A 22,640-nucleotide genomic window follows, 5' to 3' on the forward strand; every position below is an offset into this window, starting at 1 on the left:
AATATCAAAATTAATATTTTCAGTGTCAGCGCCCTTTTGCGTAAGAATTTAGACATACTACAAACTCGACTTCCAAATTGTCATTTGTTGTGCAAAATGTAGGTAGAGAAATAAGCTTTAACAAAAGAAGCGAAAATATATATGAGACACCCTAATATCTTATAGTTGAACATTTTCCTTTTAGAGAAGCGGAATAAAACAATTATCTTATATGGTGTTATTTATCTGTAACGGAAAAAACTCGGGAAAAATTTAGAATTACTTCCAATTCTTCAAAGACGGATTTTAAGTAATTATGCTCTGCACTTTTGGGGATTGTAGCGATATTTCGGAAAACATCAGAAAACAACATTTTCGTAAACTGGACTGTTTCAAGGCTATCAACCTGAGCACGAAAATATCACGAGTAAACAACCACAAAGTAAAGAATAATCGATTGAATTACTGTATTGATAATTGTTAATTGATTATATTCTTGGCTATTTTTGTCTCTTTTTGTCTCTTTATTGAACCCGGCCTAGCGAGGACGGAATTCATTTAGGATGTTAAGAACAACGAAATATTCAATTATTTACTGGATAGTATCATCCAATTGCCATGGATCGTTTTATCCCACAGTGACCAATTAATATCTATATAGCGTACTCCAATCTGAATTGTTTATACCGCATTAGAAGTGAGACCATATCATAGTGGAACACCTATCTCGAACCTATCAATTCCCAGTCTAGGATCGAGGTTTGTGTTTTTGGCGACTGTCCAGCATAAGGCGCGTTTTCAAACCTGCTACAGGTACCTTCCAAACAACCCATCCCCACTTCATCGGAAATTAAAATATACTGGCTGTAGCGTCGGTACTTGTCAGTAAACAAGAGCACTTGCAGTTTGAATACGAATAAGGTAATTGCTTTAAATTCGTTTTAGGGTGGCACTCGCGTTGAGACAACATACTAATATTTTTTCTTCTGATATTGTTTTTTCTATCAAACTGGCGACACTAGAAAAAAGAGCTGTGTGTGTGAGGAAGAGGAGTCTACAAATCAAGCTAAAGCTTACTCCGAGCAAAATGCCGGTGTCAACGCATCCACTTCAAGCAGCAAGCCTTATGGGCCACAAGACCTTCGTGGAAGGCGTCGAGTTTAGCAGCAATGGGAAATATATTATTTCCAGCTCTTCAGGTAATTACAAATGCATTTGAAAATTCGTGTTTTTGGGGGATTGATGAGTGTTTCGTTTTACATGTTTTTTATCTTTTATTGGATTTAATTAGGTTAAAAACGCTGAATACCTTTGGTGTGCGATGAGATACCATTTTACAATATCGATATCATTGCGTCCTAACTGCTTTATGCAATAATACAAAAGCATGAGTAAGTTTTACCAAGCGCGTTCAACTAAGTTAGTACTACACTATTTCATGTTCCTAGCAGAGTTTGCGATTTCGATCTTCTCCTATTATGCGTTATTAAATACTCGTGATATGCGTTTAGCGTGAAACGTGAAGCATTATTCACGCTATCACGAAAACGAGGCTCCGTACAGGTGCTTGGAATCCAAGATGGCGGATTCAGCTGGGTTTGAAAGCGCTATTGGTGTTATTGCCATTTCGGCCTGTCTGGGCGCTGTTATCCTAGCTATTTTTGTTTTTGTGAGCTTAAGAAACAACTCCCAAGATGAAAACAGTGCTTCGGATTCAAAGGAGAAGAGGGAAAAAAGCAAAGAAAAGCCCCAAAATGGCACAAAATCCGCAAAGGGAAAGAAAAGAAACCAATCCCAAGGAGTGATGAATCACCGGCGGCAGTTTGCGGCTCTTAAAGGCCACACATCCGAAGTTTTAGATCTGGATTTTAGTTTGAATGGGAAACTACTTGCGTCTACTTCACAAGGTTACGAGATTTCCGATATTTATTTTAGTATATTTTTATTTTTAATCTGCTGTTGTGAAGTTGACACGTGTACTTAACCACCAAACATCACTTGCAGGAATTATTATTTTTGTATACTTACTAGAGATTAATATATGACCTTTGGCATTCATAATTTATATATATCCAGTCGATCTGACACTTGTATTCTTTGTGGACCCCCTTTGTGGGTATGACTTAATTAACATTATTTATTTGTTTTAATTGGCATTTTATTTGAAATGGATCTTTCGCCTTGATATAAAGTTATCATAGAAATTTTTAACCTGTGCTTATTATATTAATAGGGAAAGGAGCAATTTGTGTTCCTTTGCAACTTTAATTTTGCTTGAATAGATTCTGATGTTATCAATTGTAAACTTACAGTCATTCTGAAACTGGTCGTTCTCCACATCTCTTTTCCTTATTAATTCCAATACACTAAAAACTGGTCTGCCTTGAAAAAAAACTTAATAAAGACGAAAATTTGGCAGAGTTGAATACCAGTTTTTGGTGTATTGTATTCATTCTTATGGTTTACGAACACAACTCTTATGGGCTTTTTGTATTTATTCCTTCATTCTTCTGGTTTACGAACACAACTCTTATGGGCTTTTTGTATTTATTCCAATAGACTCTGATTACAATGACAGAGCTGTTTCATTTTCTGACTGTTTTGAAAAAAAAAAACATTCAATATCAAAATTTTTTTAGCAATAGCAGATCAATGTAATGTTTTCGCTCAATGTGTACAACATTTTGCACACATTTGTTGCTGTAATTAGTTCTAAATTCATTGTTCTTAATTAACTTTTAAGGATGTTTTATGGCTTCTCTTTGTCTCCACTGATAAGATTTACCTGTGTGATGTTGTCATGTCAAGAAAATTTAGATGGTTGTATAGGCTGAATTTTGAGAGGAATGTCAAGCTGCATTATGTCAAAACAGTTGCAGCAAGTTTCTATTTCTGAAACACTGGTCATCTTATTTCTGTACACTTCTTTGTATATTGTTGATGGGTCAAGTGTGTGAGAAATGTTTTAATAATTTTACATTAGATGAGAAAACCACAATAACAATACTAGTTTGGCAAATCCAATACATTTCTTTATTATTGGCTAACACTATTCATTATTCTTAAATTTGTGGTTATTGCTTCTAAGTAATCCAAACAGCCTATTCTCTTATTTTGTCTAGGTTGCTAATTATCTAAATTGATCTTTTTTTCTAGACAGGACTGTAAGATTGTGGAGTGTCAAGGATTTTAAAGAAAAGGAACACAAGTAAGTTGTTTGGTATTTGAGTGACAAATCTAAAGATATATAGTAAGATTGCGTTTTGTTGTTATGTTTAGTTAATGTACTTTCTAGGGTTTTAAAGATGTTTAATGGAAATAAGTTAAGGGTTCTTGATTTGGAAAGAGTGTGAAGACAATACACATTAAATAGCATAGGATGCCATTCATAATCTTTTTTTGGCATGCTGAACGTGCCATGCCAAACACAACAAGTTTACATTTTTTTAAATTAACCTGCTGATTTCCAGTTGGCGTGTGATTAAATATACATAAGGATAATTAATATATAACAGTGCTGACAGCTTAGCCTCTCAGTGGGAGGTTGGGAAAGGGTCCCCATGTGCCCTCTCCCTTCCCTCTCTAGCTTCAGTCCAGAGTTTAATAAGAAATGTTTTGGATGCAAAATCCATATTATACTCTCTGTGTTATGCGTATCTCTGGGTATATTGGTACTGATACATTTCCCCCCCCCCCCCCCCCCAACCCCAAACTAATTGTTTGTTTGAGTTGCTGTGAACCCATTTCTGAGATTTACTCACTGCTATTATCCATCTGTCAGTTTCCAGGTGTTTTCACTTGTGAGTTATTATACTGCATCAGAGTTTATGAATAAAATCAGAGTTTATGAATACATGCAGATACTGTATTAGTGTAACATGTCAAATAAAGGAGAACAAGGATAGGATGGATATAGCATGTAACAGGAAAAAACAAGCATTCTGAGTTCTTTTTAAACATTAGCATTGCCCTAGCAATTACCATTGTGTGGCGTTACCATTGTGTGGATTATTTGAAATAAACTATATTTTCTTTCCTTCAGATATGTGCGAGCAAATGTTGACTTTGATCATGCAACAAAAGTAAACTTCAGCCCTGATTCAAGGTGAGCCTGATTATTCCTCTGCTGCTGGGTTCATTATGTCAGACGCAAAGTACCCTGTGTAGGTAGTGACCATTCAGTTCGGGGAATGCCTTCAAATCTCATTTTACGCAGCATTTCACTTGCATCAGAGAGTGACTAGTTTCCAATAATAGGGAATGGCTTGCAAAGAAGTTGAGAGAACTAGACTAGAGAGCCATGATGAATGCTTTTATTTGTATGACATTACATGTATGATATTATTTGTTGTTAGGGATCTTTTGTGGGAATATCCAGTTTTTTTTACAACCTGCTAGACCAAAAGAATAGACCAATTATTTTGAGAATTCATCCCTTCATCTCCATATGTAGTTAAATTGATTAATTGTTTCAATGCACAGTCTAATTTGGGGAAGGTCTCCTTAGCTTTTAAGCCTGTATCATAATTTAAAAAAAAATTGTATGAATGTTTTTTTAAACTACATTTTTTGCAAATAATAAATAATGTTGTATTAAATAAAAAGAACCCAAATAAACTTCTTTTTGTTGCTAAACAATTCTTATGTGCTTGTACAGTATGCTATTTAACTGAAAGAAAGCTAATGCTCATTTAATGTATAAATGAAGATGCTTGCATGATAGCTACTAGTATTTTATGTATATCTCATAGCTGTACTTTACACGCAATGCAGTTCATATAGCTGAGTATTATTATTCACATTAATCCCTTGAATCATTTTGTCACTACTTGCCACACCATAGTATATCTCAGGCCTAGTTTACAGGCAACTTTTTATGTACCATTCTAAATGTAAATGGATAAAAATAAAGATGAAGCATTTGGCTTTGTTCATATGAATGTATTTGTATTTCAAATTGTATATGGTATTGTATACAACTGTGGACAACTTTGGTATTGCACATACTGCAGATTTGTTATTTTTCATTTAAATAATCTTTTTATAATTTCACTTAATTTGTTTATTTGTTTTTTATTGAAGTTGTTGCACCATGATCAAACTGCATGATACATGTATGCAAATCATGCATATTTTTCATCAAAACCTTCATATTGCAATAATTTCAAAGCATTTGTTCCATTTTTTTCCTTTTTTTCAATTTCATTTTTTTACTCCAATTTTGCACATTATTTTTTCAGCACTGGTTTGCATGTTTTTGCACAAGTAAGCACTTTCGTTTTGCACTCATAATTTCATAATTTCCCGGATATTTAAGTTTCCTGTTCCATCAACAGTGAAGATATAGCTCAACAACAACAACAACAACAACCTCTACGCTTCAGGTTGGTTGTCAAAGATGTTTTTGGTGCATTCAAAGAATATCCTTAAAAAAAGTCACTATTAAATCAAAAACTGTCATTAGATTTGTTTAAACTTCAAATACATTTTTCTGTTTGAGCATTTTTTCTGGTGGCTTATATTATATTATTTCTATTTTTGCATTTTTCTACTATGGATTATATTTAATGTTTTCTCAGGCAAGGCTCAATATCTGTGATGTTTTGTAGACACTTTGTCTGCCTTAAAGATATTGTTAAAGTATAAATAAAGTCCTTGATTATAGGCACATACTGCATCTGTCTATAACCTAATAACTTTTAAGTCATGTATAAAAAAATAAAAATTAAGGCTTGAGCATTCCCTATAAAAGGAAATAAAAAAAAATAAGTACAAATCTTAAGTAGACATTTAAAAATTCAATAAGATGTGAGATTGTTTGTTCTTTTTTTAAGTTGCTTGGTGTTTTGTTGACCTAATAGAGATTTGGATCCACTTCTTCCTGTCTAGGGCATTTATCACAGCACTAGCAAATGGCAATACCATACGAGTATTCAAAGTTAGCAAGAAAAAGGATGGCACTGGTACTACAATAACAGGAGAGTTTGACTTTCCTGTCAGACATAAAGCAGAAATTATCAACATTGCTGTGGCTTCTAACGGCAAATATATCATGTCATGTTCCAAGGACACTACCATTATCATCTGGGATCTTAAAGGTGAACATTAGTCAAATTAAAATAAGAATGTTAAAGGCACCAACTTGCAATTTGCAACTACCATTTTCAACAATCCAAGTTTTTTCTAAAGGTTATTAACCTAAAATTGGAAGAGGTTTGGTGATAAAATATCTCTAAAAGGCTGGCAAGGACAATGTGATACCAAAAACTGAACCATTAAGGGGGTTGAGGTACAAAGGGCATAGCAGAAATTTTCCCCAAAGGGGGTGACAAATCACCTTATTTTCCCTCCCTTGATTTCACTTGTACTTGTCTGGACATTCTTACAGGAAATTTCACATATGCCATTCCTTACCCCTGTTATTGTTTTCTTTTTTTTGCAGGGGAGGTGCTTGCAACCTTAGACACTTTACAAATCAACAACAGCTTCTCTGCTCTGTCACCTTGTGGGAGATTTGTAGCCTCTGCAGGTATGCTACACTAATCCCCATATTCTCTATAAATATATGGTATATAGTGGGGTGCCTTCTGTCAATGCAAACTAGCAAGGACATTGTTGTTTAAAACAGTCCTCTGTTTCCAGGTAAACATTTTAATGTTTAAAAACTGTTTATTATGGACACCCTATTAATTAGGAGTGTTGTAATAGTGAATGTCATCAACTGACCTTTTGCCTTTTTCATGACAGGATTCACTCCAGATGTCAAGCTATGGGAAGTGAAATTCAACAAATCTGATGCATTTGAGCAGGTGAGTAAATGTTTTCAGGAAGATCACTCAGTCAGTCAGTCAGGTGAGTAAATGTTTTCAGGAAGATCAGTCAGTCAGTCAGATAAGTAAATGTTTTCAGGAAGATCAGTCAGTCAGTTGGTCAGTCACTGACCAACTAATTATTCACTGACAAACTTGAGTCATTTTCTAGTAATATATTCTAGTTACTACAAGCTGGAGAATTCTGCAAACTCTTATCAACTCATAAACTGCTTGTTTCCATCTGTCAAATTACTTTTGACTTTCAGAAGTGGTTTGTTGATTAGAATTCCTAGTTATGAGTTTGCAAATACCTATAACTCCGAAGAACTCATGGTTTTATGCTATTTACTGTAGTTTGATTAAACTTCTGTAAGTAAGTAGATGTGGCTTAAACCAAATGACAACTAGGTTAGTAGCCACTTGCTTTCTCATATGTATCCCCTCATAGAACAAAAAAATAGTATTAATAGGCGTTATTATTTATTGGAGATTTTCTTTTTTAGGTTTCCAGAGCAATGGAGCTCAAAGGCCATACTGCAGGTATCTATCACTTCAGCTTCTCGGCCGACTCCAAGAGAATGGCGACAGTGTCCAAGGACAGTACATGGAGAGTCTGGGATATTGATGGTAATTCATGTTAACACAAAGTACCTTATTTGCAGCTTCGCATGCTATTTCTTTAGAGTAATATTTTAAGGTCTTAGTAAAGGTAAATTTGACACCACTGTTTGTTTTTGTGGTTTTTGCAAAACCTGTATCAATGGAAAAATTTTTTTTCACAAATCGCATTCTAAGACGGCTAAAATGTGCTATTTCCCGTGACCTGTTGACCGTTAATTCACGCCAAATCTTTGACTTTTCTAGCGTATTATTTTGAGGCAGAACTCGAGCTTGTCGGGCGTAACCTCGCAACAGATTTTAAGATATCGCCTTTAAATTTTTGGGATCCGATAGATAATTATGCCATGTTAAAGTGTGTGAGGATTTTTCGATTTTCGACTGAAGATCGCTTTTATAGCATTTTTCGTGTCCAAATTTCTCTAGAATGATAGTTCCAACTTTGATTCGTGATATTTTGTTGACAGTGTCAAATAACAAAAAGTCCTCACTCACTTTGGTATATCATCTATCTGTCATTGGGATGCAATTACGTGCAAGTGCATGCGCAATGACGCGAAGGTGCATTACGCTCTAGAGTAAACTCCGTTCTTTTGAGTTTGAGGCCTCAAATCTTAAACACGGAATTAGCTATTGCAAAAATAAAACTTGCAGGAGATAATTCAATCCTTTATCGGACACGTCGTTTACCTTTACCGACACCTTAAGTTAAAAGAAAACAACAATCTAACTTGCTACATACATGGTAAAAACCATTGGGACATTGCCGGAATTTGTCCAAATTTAAATTTTTTTTTTTTTTACAACCCCCCCTTAGAACCCCAATGTTGCGTCAAGTGTTTTGGCGTTTGCATCATCCAACATTGAAGAGGGGGGAGACGGGGGGGGGGGGGGAGGGTAAATAGCGCGTTCCATAAAGTATGTGAAAGCAGCACTCAAGGCCTTCTAATTTGGACGTTCAAACTCTTTTCGTGAAGTCCATAAACGCTAAGCTAATAGTCAATAGGATTAACTTTATTATAAAACAGTCCTGATTCGCGTTATTTTAACATTATAGGTTTTATACGGGCATTCAACTCAAAACAAAAATAGATTATGTTCGCACGCTTTTTTAATCGCACCGGAACCCTGTGTCCCGATGCAATGTGACCACGATTGTAGTGTCACGAACTGAGATACAAATGGTTTTGAAACTTGAGTTTCCTGCAGCCATCTCGCTTAGCTCCATTATCTCGAGATAGCTAGCTAATCAGGTCTTTTGAAGTTCCTGCAATTGATAAGTTATGGGGAGTCAGGAGACAATACTCAAATAAAATAATCCAGGTAAATAGGAAAACCCTAAAACCGCATTTGTAAGCAGTACAGAATATTCTAGAGCCTTCAAATCAGCATATTTTAAACAAAAAAAAAAACAGCACCAATCAGAATCAACATCCCCAAAACAATAGGTATGATTTTATCCACAAAACTGTGTACGCCCATGTCTCACGTTGTGATTGTAATGACATGCATATTTTAATTGGTTTGGAGGTGTGTTGTTAGAATATAGAATATATATAATCAACCGCACATTAAAACTAAGCATAAAATATTGTTTGAAATCAAGAGACCATCGTGGTCTCTTGTTGAAATCTAACACTCTACAAAGCCTGTGTGTAAATCTCAATGAACTTTTGAATAGCGTTAGGGTAGTTTGTAGCTATGGTGCGCACTCAGTAACTTTTCCTTTCTGTTCTTCTTCTTTTTATATACGGGACAGAAAGTAATGAGCCCGTTTGCCTTGTCTCTGTAGTGGAATACACGAAGCAGCAGGACCCCGCCCTCCTGATGACGGGTATCTACGACGCATCATGTAACATGTACGATAACATGCTGATTTCTATCTCGCCTGATGCCTACGTCACGGCCATCTCCATGGGTCGCTGTATCGCTCTTTTCAACACAGAGAATGGGAACTTGGAGGAGCTTCTCCAAGACGTCCACGGAGGTACAGCCAGGAATAAGCTAACACAAAATTTGGAGTTCACCTCTGTTCCTTATGTCTATCAACCACTTCTTTGTTATTATATTTTATAATTTAAAATAAAATGGTTTATTTTCAATTAAGATTACCATACCAATTTTAATGACGATATTTGATTTGAAATATCTTGGTTACTCGCCTGAAATGGCCGATGGAAATGTATGGCTTGTGTGACTCGGCATTGAGTGGGAGCATAAAATAGCGGCGTGATTGGCCTTCTATAAATCGGCTTGAGATCTCGTTTACTCTACGATAAGCAGCCCAATTATCATCTGCACTTTTATTTTTATGCCCTCTTCGCAGACACTATAACAGCCATTGCATGGCACCCGAGTTCCCGCTACCTGGCGTCTGCAGGAGGGAGTGACCGTCAGATCAGGGTGTGGCACAATGCGGCGGGGATCAAGGTGCAGATTGACGACCTCAAGGGGAAACTTGTTCGCGCCAAGAGCGACACTATACGGGTAAGACTCGACACGTATAGCCCGAACATACTTGTTCGCGCCAAGAGCGACAATATACGGGTAAGACTGGACACGTATAGCCCGAACATACTTGTTCGCGCCAAGAGCGACAATATACGGGTAAGACTGGACACGTATAGCCCGAACATACTTGTTCGCGCCAAGAGCGACACTATACGGGTAAGACTCGACACGTATAGCCCGAACATACTTGTTCGCGCCAAGAGCGACACTATACGGGTAAGACTCGACACGTATAGCCCAACATACTTGTTCGCGCCAAGAGCGACACTATACGGGTAAGACTCGACACGTATAGCCCAACATACTTGTTCGCGCCAAGAGCGACATACGGGTAAGACTGGACACGTAATATTCCTGATCGCCTCTGAACATACTTATTTGCGGCCAGATCAGACGTTTACATCACTTAGCGACCCAGAAAGTCTTAACATGCAAAACACTTTTCCGTCAATCAAAATCGTTGAAGCCGTACACGTGTATGAAAATTGATTATTTAACTTATCACGTCTTTGTTATCGAGGGAATTCTTTGTTCTGAGCCGCCGATCATATTTATGATATAATTTTTTTTATTCTAGGGTCGCATTGAACAGCAAATCTTAGAAGCAAGGTATGGAAATAGTTTTGAAACCCTAACTACTGCAAACCGCTGTTTTATTCCCGAGAGGGAGGACTCTTCAAAAAAGAAGACGGGGGCGATCGTCCTATCTGTTTGGGTATAAAATCTCGACCAACTGCTAACAGCCAATTCTGCCATCCCTTAGGGGTTGTTGCAGGATTTGTCCAATTCTGCTACCTTTAACGGGCATAAAAATTCTTTCGACCACACCAAATTTGCTGTTAGGGGTAAACAATTTTTGTTGACCACACCAAAAGTGCTATCCCTTAGGGTTTAAATTGATCTCGCCGACGATCACCCCCGTCTTTTTTTTTTGTATTTGACCGTTTGCTGTTTTGATCACAGTGCATCTCTGGACGAGCTCAATGTCTAGCCTCGCAAGGCCGCTGACAGCATGCAAGACCTGGTGGTGGCGAATGTACGGAACAAACAAGAAGTGGACTAGTTAGGCTAGACGTTCAATTTAAACGGGCGACTTTTTGTCCACTTTTTCGTATTATCTTTTGCAACGCTACCTAGTTGCATCGCATGTATTAATGGGCTGTGAAACACCAGAGCAACATTTCTAAAGAGAACGATAACAAAAGGAAATTTCTTTCTGATGTTAGTCCTTTCGTACACGATGCCCTAGTCCCACTCTTTTTGGCCGCGTAAAGTGACTCTTCTGAAAGCGACCGCAAAGGAGGCTGGGGTGACTAAACACGGTATAGTCCCGGCTCTATAAAGGAGTTTAAATTTCGCATAGAACAAATTCACGATTTAATCAATCCCCTTTTGATTTCTTATCCGCCATACAAATTGAAAAGGGAATAATATATCTTTGAAAAGCCCCTATGAATTTTAATTATTTTAAAATTATTTAAAGATCGGATTTAGGTTAGTGCTGAGATTTCAAAGTCAAAATGGAAATGAGAACAACAGTGTCATGGAATTATTTTTCTGTTATAGTCTTTGTTAGCTGAGCGGGAATTCTAACAATAAAATATAAACTGATTAGAAGCTTATTTTGTGTAAATGGATCGACCCACATCCATGACGTTCCATTCAGGAGAATTTTGAATAAAATATGTCATGAACGTGGAAATTGTCAAGCTTTCTCCTGAATTATAACACCGCAGGTTTTTTGGCCGAAAAGAGGATTCCCACGTAGACAGAGCCAGTAGAGAAAATTTATATATTGTTTTAAAGTGTTGAAGATTGACTAATTCATCTGATATCCGAATCGCTCTTGGAATGCATGGTTTATTATAATAACTTAATATTGCGTCTTGATTTGTCATGGGGATTCATGTTTTTGGGTTTCCTCAGAATAACAAAAAAACTCGAATAATTTCCGCTTTCCAATTCTTCCAATGATTGAATGTTACTGTATAAGCATGATAACATTGTCAGGTATTCCTCACAATAAAGAAGGGGAATAAGAAGTCAACTATTTCGAGCTTTAGCAGGCTTCCAATAATAAAGGGGGGGGGGCACTATAACATTAATATTATGTGGCCCTGCCCTGCTGGTCATTTCCTTTCAAAATTAAGGGGGTGGGTTGGTGTGTGTGTGGGGGGGGGAGGGGAGGGGGGGACGTGCCCCCATTACCAAACATTTACGCTGCAAAGATGGCAAATTTTATCAATTCCACTTGCAGTATAGTCTGCTTGGCGGTACTCGGTGTTTTCATCGCGGAAATACCTTTCCGTTCGATTATCGTACGCCACCTTGTATCACTTGTATTAGCGACAAACGGCTTAAAAGTAACTGACTACCGACAAAACATGAAAATAACTAGTGAATAGCGACAAAAATTTTTTGCCGACTACCGACATTTTATTATTTCCGGTATTTTTACTATTTACTTCCATCGTCAATCTACTTAACTTCGGCCATTTCAGAATCTGCACTATGTATTGCCTGTTGCATCAACTTTTCAGTCAATTATTAACCCATAATTAATTTATTATCAATTAGTTATTAACCCATTGACTCCTGGCTTTTTTGGAGCTGAATTTACAAAAAACAGACTGAATTTTTCTTGTTTGGCTTTGCCTGGATGAGAAAATAATTTTCTAATGAATCACTACAGCTCTCCTAAATGCTGTCTTTTCTGAAACCAAATTGATTCCAAAATTGTTTACACTGCTATTCTGGGTCTGTATGACCTGGAATTGATTTGTTTGGCTTCGGGGTGAAAAGACTTATAAAAAACCATCTGACTTTGGGGAGAGGAGTGTTGACTGGCCCTCCCCTCGTGAATTTTCCCCTGGCTTGCAATACGTAAAGACATTTTCGTGGTTGTACAATCCTTCAAGGAATGGACATTGTGTTTTGAGGCCAAGGAAATGTACCTGGAGGATCAGAATAAAGGCATCTATTTGTGTCTTGAGCTGTGTTTGCTGATCTCTCTCCCTTGTGTGGTATTTTGAGCGTTTTATTGAGAGGGGTGATTCTGCTTCTCTCTCCTTGTTCGATTTGAGATTTGTCAAAGAACCTGTGCTATTATTTGGCTTAAGAGTAGATGCCAACACCTTGGTTGGATGCATATCTGCAAGACCATTTATCCCCTAGACTGATGCCTGAGTATCTTCATCTTGTTGTGTTTATTTTGCATTTATTAATTTTTTGGGATGTGGGTACTTCCCAAAGCCGGTACAGGCCGGTTGAGGGGTCAATGTGTTAATTACCAATCAATCCTAAATAATTTTTTATCTTGTTTATACGTGAAATCTATTACAAAAGCGAATACTAGCTTAGATTCACCGACTACCGACAAAGACAGAGAATTCTTACCGACTACCGACAAATTATGGAAATTTCAACTGACTACCGACATGTGGACCCCTCATCCAGACCCTGTATTTTGAGCCGCGCGTCTACTGGGGGCGAGCGCAAAACGGACGCAGTGTTCCCCCCAAGAACCTTTCCTCGATAATAACCTGAAGTACCGCCTGCAGGCGGGCTACTTGCAGTATCACTTTTCCCCCTCTCTAAAGTCCGATTATAACAGAGCAGCTTTATTATTCGCTGTGCTACAGGTTAGAACAAATGTATAGGGGTTCGCGCAAACCACGCCATCACTGTATGTAGAGCAAGAAAAAGACACGTGAAAATAAAATTAATCATATTTTTGTATCAGACAATTAGAATAATGATCAGCTTTAACATAACCTCAAGACACCAAATAACTGCTAGAGACGCAAAACACGCTTACATTTCAAACCCGTCTTCACAATATTTAGCTGATAATAGGGTTTTTGAATTTTGTAAGTGATATTTTATTTTATTCATCCTTAAGAAAACTATGACTTTAAAATAGGACAAACGTTTCATTATTAACTTGTTGTGAGCCACTGCGTGTTTTCATTCCTTCGCCCAGCTCATTACCAATCGAGCCAATGAAAGCTTATGGGAATTATAGGTGCAGATGTGCCTTCAACAGCTGCCAGAACTCCTGTATTATCGCTCCTATTCGGATCCGCTACTGCCACTAAGTTGTTCTAAGCTTCAAGGCACAAGTTCCAGTGGAACAAGGGCGATAGGTGGAGAGAATTTAACCAGCGTTAAGGTCAACATGAGTGGTGGAGTTTCCAACGCTAGCTTTGTCCTTCTCGGGCTTCTTGCGGTTGTTTTCTTCGATGGAACTGGTGAGTTAGGCGCGGCATGTGTTTACGAAGATTGAGTTTTACTATATATAAAAACTTTGGAAATTTAGAAGAAGATTGAGTTTTACTATATATAAAAACTTTGGAAATTTAAGCTAACGGGCATTTCTTATTACTATTTCCAATATTTCCAAAATGTTTATTTATATAATTATGATTTTTGATGAATGGTGGATATTTCTACGGCTTTTTTTTCGTCCTCGCCTATTCAACTCAGAGGCAATATTCCGTACGCATTTTTTTTTTTTCAAATACCTTTACACTGGTGGATTTTAAAATTCAATAAAGCAAGAAACGATATAGCTCGAAAGTCTTTTGAAATAGTTTTGAAAACAAACAAAAAGCTTTTTACGGCTACCGGCCAAAACAATACGAGACTTTTTGTCTATTAAAGTGTTCCAGGGACATTTGGCTTCATGATAAAGGCTCTGAATGCTTCTTTGGTAACTGCGGACGGTTCGTAGTTCTCGCAATCTGCCTTCGTACCTCCATGAAAAATTTTGAAGGTGGTTCAACTCCACGGGACATAAGTTACTGACGCAAGTTTTCAATCTTTGTGTTTTCTTTGCTAATGTCTTTTCTAAAAAATGTCTATGTTTGACTTGGTCTCTCACATTGTCCTTCTAGCTTTCTAGTTAAGAACAAATTTGTCAATATAATCTTGGATCGAGGCAAGATGATTTTCTCTACCCAAGACTTTTCTTGTTAAACATGGCTGTTGTTGTTTTCATCTTCAGGGTAATACAATTCGCTTCTGAATGTTCTGAGTTTGAATTCATTCTGACTTCCAAACCATGTGGCATTTTTGGGGGACTGTATCGTTTGTTGTTTGGGGCTTCTTTATTCAAATTGAGAGATTCTTTATTAAAATTAAGTAGCTCGAGTTTTTCCGAAACATTTGTCTGTCCGTACGGATTCAGTAGGGCCTCCGGTTCAGTAGGGGAAATCTCGCCCTGTGTTCCTTTTACTTCGCATTTTGCTACAATGTTTCTGTCTTGGAGATCTTTGTCGTGTACTGGAGTGACAGCAAGGTCAGGAATCTTGCTCGCACCTTCCTGTTTAAAGGTCACACTGTGCGGAAATGCGGCATGCAGTGAGTCTCTTCGCTTATTAAAAGGTGCCGCTATTCGTTCGCTTGTGGTGAGCCATCGGTGATTTCATTTTTATCACAGTAGTTTTTGAATTCCTTAGACTTCAATTCGGGACCATTATCAGACTTAATGTTAGTGGTAGCCCACGCTCTCTACTCCGTTGAAATCCCACAGAAAATATTTGCTAAGCAGGATACCCTCCCTCATCCGGTCGTATAAAAGTTTTATAAAATTCCTTTTTTACTCCAAAACCTTGATATTCTGTGTTAACCGTTTAACATGTCACTTATGGTAGTAAGCCGTAGAAAGCATGAATAGCATGCATCTTTCGCACCTACTCGGCTGCAAAAGTTTACAGGTTCTCTGCTCATTTTGCCATTTTGTCAAATAAGGCTATTTGTGTTCTTCCTATTGTCGTATGCTTGCTTTCTCTTTATTCTCTTTTTCTCTTTCTATATCAATGTAATATAAATTGTTTGTTGTTTGGTTGTATTGTAGTTTCTGACATTGATGTTTTTTACGTGTTTCTAGATGCAACAATCCTTTGTCGCATTCTGCCATTGCTCCCAGCATCCAATAACACCGCCCTAAAAAACCACGTGATTGCTAACATGTCTGTGGATAACGTGAAAAACTGCGCCGCAAAATGCTTCCTGAACCCGCGATGCGCATCCGTGAACTATCAGCAGTCAACAGACAAGGTCACGTGCGAACTGAGCTCATCAGATCACCTCCAGCACCCACTGGATCTGGTCCCTCAGCCAGGATTCATGTACCGTGGAACTAAGGTTGGTGCAGGGAGTTCTCCATTCTCTCACAAAATCCTGGTTGGTGCTATTATCGTGTTTTCAATACCAGGCCCATACCCACGGGGGTACAGGGGGTGCGAACGCACACCCCCCCCCCCCCCCCCACACACACACACACAACGGCCGAAGGTCCACTTTCGGTTCCCAATAGACGTGCTATTTGTAGACAAAACTATAAAGCATAAGCTAGATCGCTCTGGTTCGTCTGGTACTCATTCCCTGCCCCCCCCCCCGGAAAAATTAGGTACATTTTTTAGGATTTAGCACCCCCCCCCCCACTAAGAAAAATCCTGGGTACGTGCCTGAATTCCATGCTTTGCGTCCATAAAACATTTGTTCGCGTTTTTGTATCAAACCTCGGTCTTTGATTGGTTTAAAATCTAACGATTCAAACATTCAAAACAAAAACAACTAATCAGCGGAAGAAAACGAGACAATCTCTTTCTTTAAAACGTATACTTCAAAAGTAAACTAGCTCAGAAAAAAACCCAAGGCTTATTGATGCTCGCAAAAAAATTACAATAGTCCGTGCTAAATCTTAAAAAGAATTTCAATTGAAAAATAATCGTAGAAACTTCTTATCGAACAAAAACAGTAAAGGTTTGTTCTCACTTGGACACAAGTGCAACGAACGCAACTGCTTGATTTTCTTGCGCTTATGTTTGACGATTCCCACTTGTGTTGCGCTTCCGTTTTCGCTTACGTCTTAGTGAGTGCCAGCCTTAACAGGTGACTAGAGAGGTGACAGGCAAAGGGCTAATGGTCGAAAGCAAAGGTACTTTGTTCTCAGTGGCGTACAGCATGCAACCTTGTCTTAATTTTATTACCCCGAAAAAAGAAAGAATAAAGAGAAAAGGGGATCACATTGATTTATCAATTTTTTTTTCAACAGAACGGCTGTTCATCGCATCAGTGCCCGGAAAATGCCACGTGTTTCCCTGGTCTTAGCCCTGACACGCATAACTGCGCTTGCCCAGAAGGATATACAGGAGCCCAGTGTGAAAATGGTGTGGTTAATTACAGCCACTAAAAACACAGCTACCACCACCCTACAGCTTTCAACCCCTTATTACGTGCAAAAACCTTACGAACAACTACCACATCCCTACAACTACCACCACTGGTACAAACACAACGTGGTGGTTAGTGTTTAGACCACCTTGAAAACACCTACACCTACAATAACTACCAACACAACTACAACCCCATAAAATGTTTAATTACCCTTGTTTTGTTGGTAAAACTTCAGTATTCCAATTCTGGCACTGTTTGAACACCATGTTGGGAGGTTTTGTGAAGTTCGGTCCACCACATCTACAAGTCTTTTTCTCAATCGAATTTGGGCGTGCCAGCAACACTGGCCAATGTTGGCGCTGATTGTACGGGACTTGAAATTGCCTTAATGCGCATTTTATTTCAGATGTAGATGAATGTTCAAGCGATGATTTCCCTTGTGACACGAATGCAACCTGCAGTAACACTCACGGTTCTTTCGTGTGTGCATGCAAACACGGCTTCACCGGAGACGGATTGACCTGCAAAGGTAAGAAGAAAATATGTATTATTGAGACATGAGGGTTGATGCGTAAAAAGTACAAATTTATTTATTTGGCTACTGTGTATTCCTATTCTGTCTTATTTTTTTAGTTATTATTTCGTTTCTCTGCTATAAGCCTAACCCTATTCTTTTGAACATAAAGTTGAACCCCTCTAACTTAAACTCTGGTAACTCGAGTGACATGCTAATAGATCGAACTAGGATAACTCGCGCTCTCTATTCTAACTCGAAATTCTTTAGTTTGCTTTTCTTATTCTGACACAGCTGCAGCAGGCCTCGAAATATTAAGGGGAACGATACAAAAACATTAAGAAAATATTGGGTGACACAGTCACCCTAGTCATTATCGTGGTTTGGAGGAAAACGCTTGAAATATACCAGACAGCAGGGGCGGATCTAGCTTTTCACTTAAGAGGGGTTTGGCTCAGTGACAAAGGGGGGAGGGGGTGTTTTTATTTGTTACATATGGCTTTCTGGAAGCCCATAGGAGGGGCGATTAAACCCCCTAAACCCTCTCCCTAGATCCGCTACTGGACAGAGTCTATTTCAGTCTGGCTCTGGCTCTGAGTTTTCTATTGTTCAATTGTTTGTAAGCCAGCCAGCCTCCAGTAATAATGCACTGAATATCTCTTTTTGCACTGAATTACCTGAAAAGTACACAGCTCTCAGCCAATCAGAATCGTCTTTATTATCCGCTCATCTGTTTTTAAGATGTCAATGAATGCGAACTGCCGAATGATTGCCACGTGAACGCAACGTGCCATAATACCATTGGTTCGTATACCTGTACGTGTCAACCATCTTATCTTGGTGATGGCTTTACTTGTCTACTAAAAGGTGAGTCATTATAAGCAATTACACTATCAATCAGCCTATCTATAATTATTCTGCACAGTGTTCATAAGGAATTCATCTGTTCAGTTGCCGATTGATGTCACGCACAGTAGCTCTTATATTGTGCACTAATATATAGTTTTAGGACATGACGGAAAAACCTGGGAAATTCGCAATTCGAGATTGGCCATCGGTTCCTTGTATTCGCGGACTGATTTTTGAAACACAAATAACGTGAGGCCGAAATGCACATACCCAGAGTTTTGCTTTTCAAGATATTTTTTAAAGATATTTTTTCCTTGATCATCCTTGCGCTATGTATGAGCTCAGGGACGAAAAGCTCAAATTTCAATGTCACTTTACCAAAAGCCGCATCAATTTTTAAAAAAGTCGCATTTGATATTTTGTTTGCTATTACTTACTAAGTACTTAGAGAAATTTTCCGCCTTATTAGATCTGAAATGAGCTTATTTGAAGCGTTAAGTCATGTTTTTCCGTCATGTCTAGTTTTAGGCATTCCCTAAAGGCGGAACACCAAACCAAATCGTTAATATTTATTATCGCTCTAAAATTCCAATAAAAAGCTTTACGAATGCTTGCGATGCTAACGATGACGTCACAAATCACATGACTATCTCCTTGAACTACATACACATTTTCTATCTGGTTGTCTGACGCTGTTTCTACTATGAGATATCAAATTTTTATTATGTCATCCCCTTGACACCTTCATGACACATATCAAGTTTGGTTGTCATATGGAGTTCCGTTCTTGAGATATGAATATTATTGTTCTTAATTACATCGGGATAGTTAATTATTGATTTATTGCTTTATCTGCATTTGATGCACATTTTTTTTTTGCATTGCAGATGCAGATTTTTCATGCAAAGACATCTTCAAGGAATCCAGGTTTGTATTAATAGGTTTCCGTTAATAGTTTTTTGACGTTTCCAGAAAATACGAGGGTATTGATGACAGCTGTGCGAGTATCGCCCTTTAGGGTTAAAATACGAGGGTATTGATGACAACTGTGCGAGTATCGGCCTTTAGGGTTAAAATACGAGGGTATTGATGACAACTGTGCGAGTATGGGCCTTTAGGGTTAAAATACGAGGGTATTGATGACAACTGTGCGAGTCTTTAGGGTTAAAATGTGCACATATGTCAAGTGTAGATGAGTTTTTAAACAGTTACTCCAAACTATTTGCAAGATTTGATGATTATCCGTATATTTTAGCGTTTCCTAAGACCGACTCTTGTAGTTGCTGTTGTTCTTAATAAACCACATGTAAAATTGAATCAATACACATTTTAAATTTGCAAAATGTTAAAAAATAAGGCGTTTTCATTTTCTCTTAAAATAAGACTCATATCATGTCTCTTGTCTCATACTGAATCTTGATAAGCAATCAACATACCTTTAATACTGTGAGCTTTATTATCCCCGGTCTAACCCTTTTTTCTAACAGTATACGCACGGACAAGGCGTACACTATGGTCGTGGGCTCAACTTTGACTGAAGTGTACTGCCAAATGTCAAGTATCTGCGGAAGTGGGGGATGGACGCTGGTCATGAAAGCAGATGGCTCAAACGTCAGTAGTCTATTTCGCCCCTTTATAGCCTCCTCTTCTTATCGGAAAGAAAAGAGAAGGGGGCTTACTGTGGCGAATAGTAAGAACAATAAGCAGGGGGGGGGGGGGGGGTTACAGGTAGCTCCCCTCGTTACCATTCTCTCGCGTTTTTTTAATACAGGAATCCCGAATCTGAATAAAGGCTAGTTCAACATGAAAAATTACCGAGAAGAGTTGCCAGTAGTCTCCTTTGCAGCCCCTCGTGTCGGAGTCACGAGCGGCTGCAAAGGAGACTAAGTTGCCAGCGGAGGAGGCTACCCCTTCTAACTCTTTGTGGATCTATGCTGGTCTGGTAAAGTGATAGTCCAGACCTGGGGCTCTCTTTGCGCTCGACATTCTGGCTCGCGTGAAAGAGGGTCCAGTATTTATTGCATGCGCATGCGCGAACATGTACCAATCAGCGACCTTCACGGCAAAAGTTGAAATACGAGCGCGCGCAATAACGGACGTGCCAAAGGAGGGTCGATTCCCGCTAGACTTTGTCGAGCGCAGAGCTTCGAAAATCGATCATCGCTAAGTTGAAAATAATGGATTGATATATTTTCCAGACTCTAATTATCATCTGTCCTGTTCTCAGAAAAGATTGACAATCAAGTATTTACCCACGACCAAAATCAGCGTATTATTTTTAAATAAACCCTCGCTCGTCCCCTTCGCAGCCATCTTGAATTAAGCAACCAAGCCACACCGCATATATGCGGTGTATTTTCGCGCATGCGCATGCAATAAATACTGGACCCTCTTTCACGCGAGCCAGAATGTCGAGCGCAAAGAGAGTCCCAGGTCTGGACTAGTAAAGTGACAGCTGTGCGTGGCGTAAACGGTATAAGGCATTGCCAGGGACCTCGCTCTCGCCTCCTTATTAATACGTGAACCTCGGCGTTTGGTATCTTAGCATTGCAAACAATTCTCTCTAAAAAGCGGTGTTGGGGCCGAAATCTCCAGCCTAGCCGTAAAGCGTTCAGCTTTTTAGGCTCGATTTTCCTTGTGTGGTTTTGCTTTTTTTCTCTTTTCTCTCCCTTTTTATGGTCACCTTATGGTCAGACCTGCAGTAACTTCGGTTCGGAATTTAAAGATCATTCCTCTATTTGTAGGATGATTCCCTCCTCCTACTTCCATAAATTCAAAAACCATCTCGAATTTTTTTTTTGTAGAATATGTTTTGCACGCACAAATCATAGTGATCAAAACCTTTCAATGCAAAGGTGCATTGTGGGCAGGGAGGCATTCATTACCGTATTAAAATATCACGAGCACAATCACCAGCTTATACCCCGTCCTCCTACCTCCCCCCCACGCCCCCCTACCCCCTCCCCCCCACACACGCCCTCCCCCCATCCCCGTTTGGAAGAGCCTCCTCTCTCATGTATCCTGCATCTAATGACAAAAAGCACTTTGTGTTGGTTTTTCAGGAAACATTTGAATATGACTCACCCCTTTGGTCAAATAAGCTTGAATACAACCCTAAAGCAGGATTAACCGGTTTAGACGAGCACGAAACCAAGCTATCCACCTACTGGAGTGTTCCATTCGAAGACATCTGTATCGGGATGAAGGTCGGGGATGACCTGAGATGGCTTAACTTACACTACCCCTCTGAGTCCTTGTATGACGTCATTGCTGATGGGACTTTCAAGAATTTGTCCATGCCGAAAGCTGATTGGCTGGGTCTGATTGCAGACTCAGAACTTCAAAAGAATTGCGGCAGGAATGGTTTTAATAACATGAAGGTTCGCATCGGAATTATTGGGAATGGAGAAGACGATTGCCGAACCCCGGATAGCGAGCTAGGATTTGGGACTAAAGAAAGTGGTTATCGGGTAGGGAACACTTGTCAGCAAACATGCCAAAAACGGTTTACTGCATTTGGGTATATTTTTGTAAAATAGCTCTCCAAAAATGAGGGGAATATTTTGGGTTAGTTATGGGCTGTGCCTCTACCCCTATCCCCTCCCGAAAAAAAAATGTTGTTAAAAGTTATTGCAATCTCAGTGGCGGCGGACCCTTTACAGCCCACTTTCCCCAGTAGAATAAATCATAATTATCCAAAATCACACTGACATACGGACATGAACCCGATCTCCCCCCCCCACCCTGACTGTCTACATTTCTACATTCAAAATTTCTGCACCTTGTGAATTTCGCTGTCATAGTATAACAATGAAGGAACTTTCATTGTTATACTTGATGTAAATATTTATGCTTTGTCAGGTTTTTGTACTCTGATATGGTGTTCTTGGGCCCACATTGAGAGCCCTGCCCCTCTTTTTTGGGGTGCTCCGCAAACCGTTTATAAGTCTCTGCATGGTAGAGGAACATCATGTGAATGCTCAACAGTAGCATCCATACATACATATTAAACTTTGCACAGCCGTCGCTAGAGAAGGTCCTTCAAATCGGCCATTCCAGCTAAAGCGCGAGCGCGCACGGCATGTCGGTTATGCCTAGTGCACAATAGTGACCTATATCGACATAACGACATGGGCGCGCGTACTCTTATCTTCGACATAACGACATGGGTATAA

General features: G+C 38.9%; 2 protein-coding genes across 7 annotated transcripts; both read left to right on the forward strand.

Annotated features, from left to right (window-relative positions):
- Window positions 1–909: 909 nt before the first annotated feature.
- Window positions 910–11,622, forward strand: LOC5516552 (transducin beta-like protein 2). 6 transcript variants are annotated; one of them, XM_032386458.2, is made up of 12 exons: window positions 910–1,178; window positions 3,136–3,187; window positions 4,022–4,084; window positions 5,316–5,363; window positions 5,869–6,077; window positions 6,422–6,508; window positions 6,727–6,788; window positions 7,295–7,418; window positions 9,169–9,396; window positions 9,736–9,896; window positions 10,498–10,529; window positions 10,884–11,622. In XM_032386458.2, the coding sequence occupies exons 1-12, from the start codon at window positions 1,067–1,069 to the stop codon at window positions 10,909–10,911; spliced, it is 1,206 nt and encodes a 401-aa protein (XP_032242349.2). In that variant the 5' UTR covers window positions 910–1,066; the 3' UTR covers window positions 10,912–11,622. The 6 variants fall into 6 exon arrangements, with proteins under 6 accessions (XP_032242349.2, XP_032242350.2, XP_032242346.2 ...); XM_032386455.2 differs by lacking the exon at window positions 910–1,178 and adding an exon at window positions 1,203–1,886; XM_032386456.2 differs by lacking the exon at window positions 910–1,178 and adding an exon at window positions 1,206–1,886 and having other exon boundaries at window positions 9,202–9,396.
- A 1,639-nt stretch (window positions 11,623–13,261) lies between these two features.
- Window positions 13,262–22,070, forward strand: LOC116620734. Its single transcript, XM_032386429.2, has 8 exons — window positions 13,262–14,170; window positions 15,811–16,067; window positions 16,981–17,095; window positions 17,509–17,631; window positions 18,358–18,483; window positions 19,353–19,392; window positions 19,953–20,076; window positions 21,528–22,070. Exons 1-8 carry the CDS (start codon window positions 13,951–13,953, stop codon window positions 22,002–22,004), a joined length of 1,482 nt encoding a protein of 493 aa, XP_032242320.1. The 5' UTR covers window positions 13,262–13,950; the 3' UTR covers window positions 22,005–22,070.
- The last annotated feature ends 570 nt before the right edge of the window (window positions 22,071–22,640 follow it).

Source organism: Nematostella vectensis, chromosome 4 (assembly GCF_932526225.1).
Source record: "Nematostella vectensis chromosome 4, jaNemVect1.1, whole genome shotgun sequence".
In the NCBI taxonomy this organism is placed as follows: domain Eukaryota; kingdom Metazoa; phylum Cnidaria; class Anthozoa; order Actiniaria; family Edwardsiidae; genus Nematostella; species Nematostella vectensis.

Coding starts and splice junctions, on each gene's coding strand:
- LOC116620734 (XM_032386429.2), top strand. CDS start 13,951: ATGTGCCTTCAACAGCTGCCAGAACTCCTGTATTATCGCTCCTATTCG. Junction 18,484..19,352: donor CTTTACTTGTCTACTAAAAG/GTGAGTCATTAT, acceptor TTTGCATTGCAG/ATGCAGATTTTTCATGCAAA. Junction 20,077..21,527: donor TGAAAGCAGATGGCTCAAAC/GTCAGTAGTCTA, acceptor TTGGTTTTTCAG/GAAACATTTGAATATGACTC.
- LOC5516552 (XM_032386455.2), top strand. CDS start 1,559: ATGGCGGATTCAGCTGGGTTTGAAAGCGCTATTGGTGTTATTGCCATT. Junction 1,887..3,135: donor ACTTGCGTCTACTTCACAAG/GTTACGAGATTT, acceptor CTTTTTTTCTAG/ACAGGACTGTAAGATTGTGG. Junction 10,530..10,883: donor CAGCAAATCTTAGAAGCAAG/GTATGGAAATAG, acceptor TTTTGATCACAG/TGCATCTCTGGACGAGCTCA.